Source organism: Lolium rigidum, chromosome 5 (assembly GCF_022539505.1).
Source record: "Lolium rigidum isolate FL_2022 chromosome 5, APGP_CSIRO_Lrig_0.1, whole genome shotgun sequence".
Lineage (NCBI taxonomy): Eukaryota > Viridiplantae > Streptophyta > Magnoliopsida > Poales > Poaceae > Lolium > Lolium rigidum.
The window spans coordinates 256,276,589-256,284,503 of record NC_061512.1 but is presented as its reverse complement, the minus strand read 5'-3'; the positions used below and the strand labels follow the sequence as shown (position 1 = coordinate 256,284,503).

At 47.9% G+C, this 7,915-nt stretch overlaps 2 protein-coding genes across 2 annotated transcripts; one reads left to right on the top strand and one right to left on the bottom strand.

Moving 5' to 3' along the window:
- Positions 1–1,539: 1,539 nt before the first annotated feature.
- On the bottom strand, positions 1,540–3,196 carry LOC124657501 (NEP1-interacting protein 2-like). The gene is made up of 4 exons (XM_047196043.1): positions 3,139–3,196; positions 2,844–3,031; positions 2,003–2,215; positions 1,540–1,907 (listed from the first exon to the last, which is right to left on the bottom strand). The coding sequence occupies exons 1-4, from the start codon at positions 3,194–3,196 to the stop codon at positions 1,782–1,784; spliced, it is 585 nt and encodes a 194-aa protein (XP_047051999.1). The 3' UTR covers positions 1,540–1,781.
- Positions 3,197–5,268: 2,072 nt separating this feature from the next.
- LOC124653460 (tetratricopeptide repeat protein 1-like) lies at positions 5,269–7,701 on the top strand. The gene is made up of 5 exons (XM_047192522.1): positions 5,269–5,430; positions 6,242–6,421; positions 6,760–6,886; positions 7,019–7,132; positions 7,541–7,701. Exons 1-5 carry the CDS (start codon positions 5,269–5,271, stop codon positions 7,654–7,656), a joined length of 699 nt encoding a protein of 232 aa, XP_047048478.1. The 3' UTR covers positions 7,657–7,701.
- The last annotated feature ends 214 nt before the right edge of the window (positions 7,702–7,915 follow it).

Sequence of the window (7,915 nt, the reverse complement as noted above, 5' to 3'; positions counted from 1 at the left end):
GCATCCACATCTCTCTTGGAAATTGGCCTAGATCCAAGAAGTAAACTTTTGCCACCATCAACCACGACTCCATCCGCAAGACTAACATCACCGAACGATGGTATCCAAATATCCCGTCTGGTTACCTTCTTGAAGATGTCGGCTCTTTCGGCTTACTTAGCCGTCAAATCATCCTCATCAACTTCTTCATTGGGTCCATCATCGTCCGAGTCCGAGGCATAACATCGGGAATAAGGAATTGCGTCAAATATGCATTCAAATCACCAACACTGTTGTAATTCATCTCGAAACCATTATCACCATCGTCATGCTCGTCATACTCCTTCTCCAACGGTGCATCTTGGACAATGGGAGATTCGGTGGCTTCTTCTTGGCTCATGGGTGGTGGACTCCTAGCATCAACGGGGGAGAAGCGCCGGTTAAGGTCAAGCTCGAAATGAGCATCAACCGTCTTGGTTGCAAACAACTCCAGAGCCTTGTATTGTAACTCAGTCACCGTCTCCTTGTAAACGGACCAATGTTGCTCGGAGTTGATACGCATTGTCTTCCAACGGGTGTGCATTCCAAATCCCACATTATGTCTTCCCTCTAGCTCAACACCATCATTTGTCTCATTCCAATTCAAGTCAATCCACACTTGTGCTACCACCTCGGCAAAGCTAGGGCTACGGACAAACACCAAGTCAACCTCTTCTGGGTCCGGCTTTAGGTTTCCCTTCAAGAAAGCATCCGTGTCCACATGATGAACATGAATAATTCTTTCCATCCCCCTAGCATAATGTGAACAACGCATACATACATGTGTTCATTAGTTAGCCATAGTCAAAACAAATCAACCTAGGGTTTCTACCCATACAACCTACCCCTACCACTTGTCTTACTTCAATAATAAACCCTAAGATTCCAAATCCATCAACTTCACTTGCCAAATCAACTTAGGTTTCACATCTGGATCCAACCAAATCCATCAATTCCATTGGATGAAAAGAAGGGGAACGGAGGAGATTACCTCAAGGAACGGGTTGGGAATGAACTCCACGGACAGATCCAACAAAATCTACCAAAATTTGAGAGAGATTTGGGTGGGGAAGAGAGGTGGAGTGGCTGGTCGGAGGAGGAGGAAGAAGATCTGGGTGGTCAGTGTGGTGTGATCGGGTTGGGCGGGCTCGGGCCGCCACACATAAGTGAATGTGTGGCGCCCATGGAATCGGCGCCACACGTCCTGCCACATCGGCTGGTCAACCGCGTGCAGCGTCGACTGCGCCACGTCGGCCTGGATATGTGGCGTCGTTCGCATAGGTGCCACACAGACAAGTGTGACGCTGCTCGCAAGGACGCCACACAAAAGGGTTAGTCCAGTGAAATAGTTTGGCTACAGAGTCATTCCGTGATTTTCTTCACCGAACAGGTTATTTTTGTCAAAATAGCCGAGAACAACTAACAGTTACCAAGGCTATCTCCTTTCGAAGGGGTCAGCTGGTTTCAAAATTCAAATCATGGACACTTGAATCCATAATGTAGTTACAGGACCGTTCTGATCCAAATCAGTAGTTACGATACGACACTAGCATCTGCATCTTTTGATTCGCAAAAAAAAAAAGCATCTGCATCTTTTGTAGTACAACAAAAACAACACATTTCTCGATCGGGAAAATGTCTGTCGTCACGGGAGAGAACTACTCGGTCCTCTGCGTTCGTGAGGCCGATGGAGAATTCCTGGCTACCAATCTTCGAAATAGTCCTCGCCGGCGACGAGGGCACCGTCGCCGGTAGCTAGCTAGCTAGTAGACGGCGTGTCGGCACATCGGGCACTGGGGCTTCCACAGGAGCCAGCTGTTGATGCACGTTAGGTGGAACACGTGGCCGCAGGCAGGCAGCCTCCTGGCTCTCTCACCCGTTTGGAATTCCTGATTGAAATAACAAGAACACATGCATCACCTCTCGCGTCAGTCAATTAGTAATCGAATAAGAGATAGCAAGAGAGCCAAGTATGCTTGCTGACATGGAGGCATATGGGGCAGGGGATCTGCAGCCACGCGGCCGCGGTTTCCTCGGTGAGCGTCGTCGCCGGGAGGCTCTCCACGACGGCCCTCCGCGCGGCCATCACCGCGGAGCTCGGCTCGAAGAGGTCGTAGTGCTCGCCTAGGCCGCTGATGGTCGGGAACGCGCAGCCGCGCAGGAGGCGGCCTGCCGCGAAGGTCTGGAGCAGCAGCCGCTGCGAGCGGAACTCGGTCATATATTAGCTGCCCAAGCTTCGTCAATGACGAAAAATGTCGAATTTCGTCGGCAACATAGAAGTGTACGTGGAACTGGGTAAAGATAAACATAGATGGCGCCTTCTCTGAAAGATCAGGTTCAGGTGGATGGGGTGTTATAGCCAGAGATGATACCGGCGATGCCATCTTTGCCGCTGCCGGTGCCATCCCAGCTGCGTCAGAAGCCTTACACTCGGAACTGATGGCCCTAGTTAATGCCATTCCAATTGCTGAGAGCCAAGGTATGGGCAAGATTATCTTCTCTACGGACTGCATGATACTGAAGCAAGCAATGGAATCCACAGTTTATGACCTCTCGAGCCTGGGATCCCTGGTGGTGCATATAAAGTTCCTTCTAGCCACATCTTTTATTAGTTTCAAATTTGAGCATGTACCCAGAGCTTGTAACAAACCAGCTCATGAGCTGGCTGCATTAGGTGCTAGAGGAGAGCTGGACTCTTTTGCTCTTTGGTTTGATGATCTACCACCTGATGTTTGTAATATGGTGGCCGGCGATTTAGCCGGGCCTTATTAATATAGTTGTTCTTTCCCGTCAAAAAAAAAAAACATAGAAGTGTACGTACGTACCGTGCGTTTGATGCGCGTGTCCATGGCGGAGACGTCGCAGGTCCATATCCTGAGGAGGGAGTCAGCGAGGTCGACGGAGACGAGCGCGCCGGTGACCGCTCCTACCAGCGCGCCCCGGAGCAGGCCGCCCGACTCCTCGTTGGCGAAGCCCGTGACGAGGCCGACCGCGGCGCCGATCACCGTACCAGCTGCAAACCGCACACATTGCATACTGGAGTAATAATTAAGCTACTCTCCATACTGAAGTAAGTAAGATGTGCGTGTACGTAGTGAAAACGTGTGGCCGCGCGCGCACCTGCCCCGACAGCGGCGGCGGCGAGGGAGCGCGCCACACCGCCGGCGGCCGAGAGCATCTTGGTCTGCCGCGCGCGTGCAGTGTGCCGGAGTTTGCAGTGGGGAGAGGGACGCGCGTACGGGGCAATCTGGTGGACACTGGCGTACCGGATCGATCGAGCACGTACGTAGTATATATACGTACACGCATGCGCACAAGCCGATCGGCAGATCAGGAAGAGAGGAGCCATGCGCACCTGACAGTTGAACCATTAACACGCACGGCCGGGACGGCTGCTGTTGATGATCGCGCTGACGTCTGAGCTAGCGGCAGTAGAATGTCGTTGCCCCGGCCGCTCCGTGTCGACGTCGGGGACCAGCGAGTAGGCACGGAGGGACGGATGGAAACACAGAGCTACCCAGCCATGGCGACCTCTCCCCGTCGCTGGGGGTGTTGCCGGCCGGCAGGGACCGCGCGCGCCTAAGGTAGAAACGATGGGCACGTTTGCAATTGGTTGGAGGATGTCTACTGCTTCTCACTGCCGGTACGATGTGGCCGGTAACCGTCTGACCGATCCCGCGATCCGGACCGGCCTGCGGGATTTATGGACACTGGATTTGCCGATAGGCACACGCGCGTGTAGAGAAGCTGACAATGAACGCTGTTGACGCGCGCGTGTACATGGCCATGGAGCATGTAGACGTCGCTGACACGGAGGCAGAACGAAGAAGCAGTGGATGCCTGGATGGACGCGTAGATGTCGAACTGTGCGGTAATGTAGCTACTTCAAGTTTCCGAAACCGCGAGAAACAGTGAACTCGGTCGCGCGCGGCCGGCAGCGAAACATCGTCGCCCCGGCAGCTCCGCGTCGACGTCGCCGCTTCAGCGCTTCTACGTACGGGTGGGAGGAGGCCATCAGGGCATGCCCATTGCTTAATTTAGACAGCAACTGTCTGCCACACATATATCCGCTCCGGACATCCCCTACGTAACTGTACAATGGGTTGTCCTTTCGTTGTCTGCATAAACTCCTGAATGCATGAATCTAATGCCTACGTATGAACTAGTACTATAATTATCCCAATTTCTATTACTTGCTATAGCACTCTGTAGCCTTACACGGTGCTCCCTCGTCCGCTCCGTCGGATCAGAATCGTGCGTCCCAATAGGTCTCTAGCTGACCAACGAGCCTGACAATTTGTGTGGACAATGCAGCCGACACCCAGTCGGTTTGCTCTTGTCCGATCGGCCTGCTGCAGGCCGACCGAGTCACATTTTTGGAAAATTTTGAAAACGCGTGATAGTCCTGAAATTAAATAATTAATTCGTATTATTTTAAAAAAATCACCAATGAACTAGTACTATAATTATCTCTCTGGTCTTCCGCGTTGCTTATTCGTTTCAGCATAGAGATACTTCTTCCTCCGTGGGCAATGTATCATCTCCCTCTGGTGCCAATTGATTGTAAGCCTCAGTGCATCACACGCACATGCACACGCACACACAGTGTTTCTATTTAAAAAATTAAAATTGGTACTTTCAAGTTTTAAGTATTACAACCAATATTTCATAAATACATATACGTGGTCAATATAGGTGTGCGGAATTTTGCTAGAAAAGTCGCTATGTTTTGAGCTATAGAAAAAACAAAGTTTTAACAAAACATAGTACCCCCTCTCATTCATATTTACCGTAGCTAATATGGATGTATCTGACACATTTTATTTTTACCTATGTAATTTACGACATATTTTTTGAAGACCTAAAAGTTTGAGTTTCAGTTTTTTTTTCTAAAGTCTTACTGGTGTTCAAGACCACCGATGATTTTTCGAAAAAAATATGCAATTAATTCCAATTTATCGGAATTATATCATCAAAGACACTTTATTTTGAGAAGTGTCAAAACACACTTGTTAGGATTTTGTCTGAACTTCTAGAAAAGAGATTGTGGGCTTGGGCCTCCCATCCGTTGCCGCCAGGGTCACTTCCCTTCGCCTCCAACAGTTCTTCGTGGGCCGAAAGTGCGTGCGCATTCTGGATATTTCTCGCTTTTCGTCCTCCGCCCCGTAACCCAGCTTCTACACTCTCCCGTGGGCTGACGGCGAACCCTCGGGCGTGGACGGCGGCGACCACCGCGCGCAGACGAGAGAGATGGTGGTGATCGAGCTCGAGCCGGAGCCGGAGGTCGAGGTCGAGGAGACGGCGTGCCCCTCGATGCCCCCGGAGTACGTGGCCGCCGCGGACCCGACGACGGCGGAGGAGGACGAGGAGGAGGCCTTCGAGGACGCGCTCACCGACGAGCAGCTGCGGGAGGTAGCACCCCATCCACCCACCCCGTTTCTTTGTTCTTCCGTTGCCTTCGTGAATTGCTGTGTCGACGCGGAGCGACGGAGGATTCCTGATTCCTTAGGGTTAGTTTCTGCTGTAGATAGTCATGAACCAAACCAGAACATTCAGTTTCCCCTTTCAGCTTTTGAAAACTACGAATAGGTAACAGGTGATGCGAGGATTAGTAACTATTGCATGATAATTGGTGACTTGTACTTTCTCAGCGAACCAATTTAGGTTCCTGGGACCTATGGGTCTTCAGATTTCTTTGCAACTGTACTTTCTGCCTTCCTAGGAGACATCATCTGAAACCCGCCTCGTATCGTGTTTAGTTCTTACTATGCATCTGGCGCCATAGGTTAGGTTCATGATTCAGTGTTCTTACTCCTTGGGCCTTATCAGGCAAGCTATGCGAAGTTGAAGTAACAGAGGTTTAATTGAATGCACGTGGTGTATGCAAACCTGATGTTTAAGGATTTCTGAAGCCGTAGGTGCTAGCCAAAACGTGTTCTTGACATTTTACTTTCTGTGCTTTACTTTCGTACGGTGTTTCCTTTCGCAAGTATGAACTTATCTGATCTAGTGATCTGTAACAAATGCAATGATGGCTATGAATGGTTAACCGAATCTGTTGCTTTGATAGATTATTGGATGGTTACTAAGTGATGTAGTACATAATAAACAACAATTGGATTTACCAGCTTTTAGCAGCCTCGTGGACTGGGTATCTCAAGTATCATGTTGAAGCGATTTATTTGATTGTATTGAAATCGACTTCCCTTTGTACTTGCTGCAGAAAGCTAGAAGCCAAGCGAATGATGCAAAAGCAGAAGGGAACAAACATTTTGGAGCTGGAGAATACGAGGAGGCATTATCCCGATATGAAATTGCATTGCAAATCGCTTCTGAGCTGGAATCTTCTGAAGATATATGCTCTGCATGCCATTCTAATCGTGCTGTATGTTTCTTGAAATTGGTAAGATGTTTTTTGACCAGTTAACAACTGACATAGAGTAGTATCCATATTTGCTTCCCATGGTTCGTCATTTCATTGAAGTGAACATGCAGTACCAGTTCTGCAATAGTTTATTATTACATGATTGTGTAATCTTGCTATTAAACAACGTTAAGAACTGTGCTATGTAAACTTGCTAGACTAGGCCTCTTGTTAATCTGGTAAAAATGCTCTGCAGGACATTCAAATGCGTGTTATATATACCTGGACCAGTGCTTCCTGTCAAATAAGTTATTTCATTTTATTTTGGTCATATCTTATTACATGAAAAAACCCAGTGCTAACTTCATGTAATATAGGGGAAATATGATGAAACAATTAAGGAGTGCAGCAGAGCACTTGAGCTGAATCCTTCATATGTGAAGGCCCTGCTTCGGAGGGGAGAAGCACATGAAAAGCTCGAACACTATGACGAGGCTATAGCTGGTTGGATTATTTCCTCATTACGTGCTGGATATTGTCAATTTCAGATCATTGCACTTTCCCTGCACTTTAGTTTCTATGCTATCATTGAAGTTCCAACCGTGCTGAGTTTTGTCTATCTGTTCCTCTTCACAGACATGAAAAAAATAATTGAGCTGGATCCTTCAAATGCACAAGCTAAGAAATCGCTGTTCCGACTTGAGCCACTGGCAGCAGAGAAAAGAGAAAAGATGAAGGAAGAAATGCTGGGTAAAATTCTTCACAAATGTTTAGACTTCAAGAATAGCATTATCTGTATTTATGATTCCACTGTAGTGCACCTTCTAGACATCTTATATGTGAAGTGGTCCCGTCAAGTCTCATAGACACTAGCTGGTTGCAGGACATGCAAAACTGTGTTATATACGCACTGTCACAATTGTTTATAGTGATTAAAAGCGCATCAGAATATATGCAGGGAGTGTACCAATGTTTTGCAGTGCCCATATGCTCTTACAACTGTTCCTGAACATATATAGAAATAGACATCATAGGTTTGTTAAATGGAATGCGGCATTTAATTTTGATTATGTCATTGCATGGTTCTGCACCCTGACCTTGCGACATTTAGCTCATATTTTCCCTGTCTAATTTATGTATCCACCTTATCTGTCGCAGCAAAGCTGAAAGATTTGGGCAACTCGGTGCTGGGGCGCTTTGGAATGAGCGTGGACAATTTCAAGGCTGTTAAAGATCCAAACACTGGCTCATACTCTCTTTCATTCGAGAAGTAGCATCGTGTAATGAAATATACAGATGAATGTGGCTTGGGAGTCTATTGAGGGTCACTAGTGTCCTTGAATCATGGTTGCAATTGTGCATGAGAAGATTAACCGGGTGAATCTTAGATTATTATTCTCCTTTGATGTATACTCGCTGCAATCTAGAGATGATTTTGGTAGAATCCAGGTGGAAGCTTGTATGATATACGCCTACACGATGGCTGCCTGAGCACCAAGTTCTTCATGTAAACAGGTCCTTGTTTCTTCTGTA

Bases quoted from the DNA above. Each gene is read 5' to 3' on its own strand.
- LOC124657501 (XM_047196043.1), bottom strand. From the start codon at position 3,196: ATGCTCTCGGCCGCCGGCGGTGTGGCGCGCTCCCTCGCCGCCGCCGCT. The intron at 3,032-3,138 runs GTGCGCGCGCGG...TGCGGTTTGCAG, and splicing joins CGCCGCCGCTGTCGGGGCAG to CTGGTACGGTGATCGGCGCC. The intron at 1,908-2,002 runs GTCAGCAAGCAT...TATTTCAATCAG, and splicing joins CCTGCCCCATATGCCTCCAT to GAATTCCAAACGGGTGAGAG.
- LOC124653460 (XM_047192522.1), top strand. From the start codon at position 5,269: ATGGTGGTGATCGAGCTCGAGCCGGAGCCGGAGGTCGAGGTCGAGGAG. The intron at 6,422-6,759 runs GTAAGATGTTTT...CATGTAATATAG, and splicing joins CTGTATGTTTCTTGAAATTG to GGGAAATATGATGAAACAAT. The intron at 6,887-7,018 runs GTTGGATTATTT...TCCTCTTCACAG, and splicing joins CTATGACGAGGCTATAGCTG to ACATGAAAAAAATAATTGAG.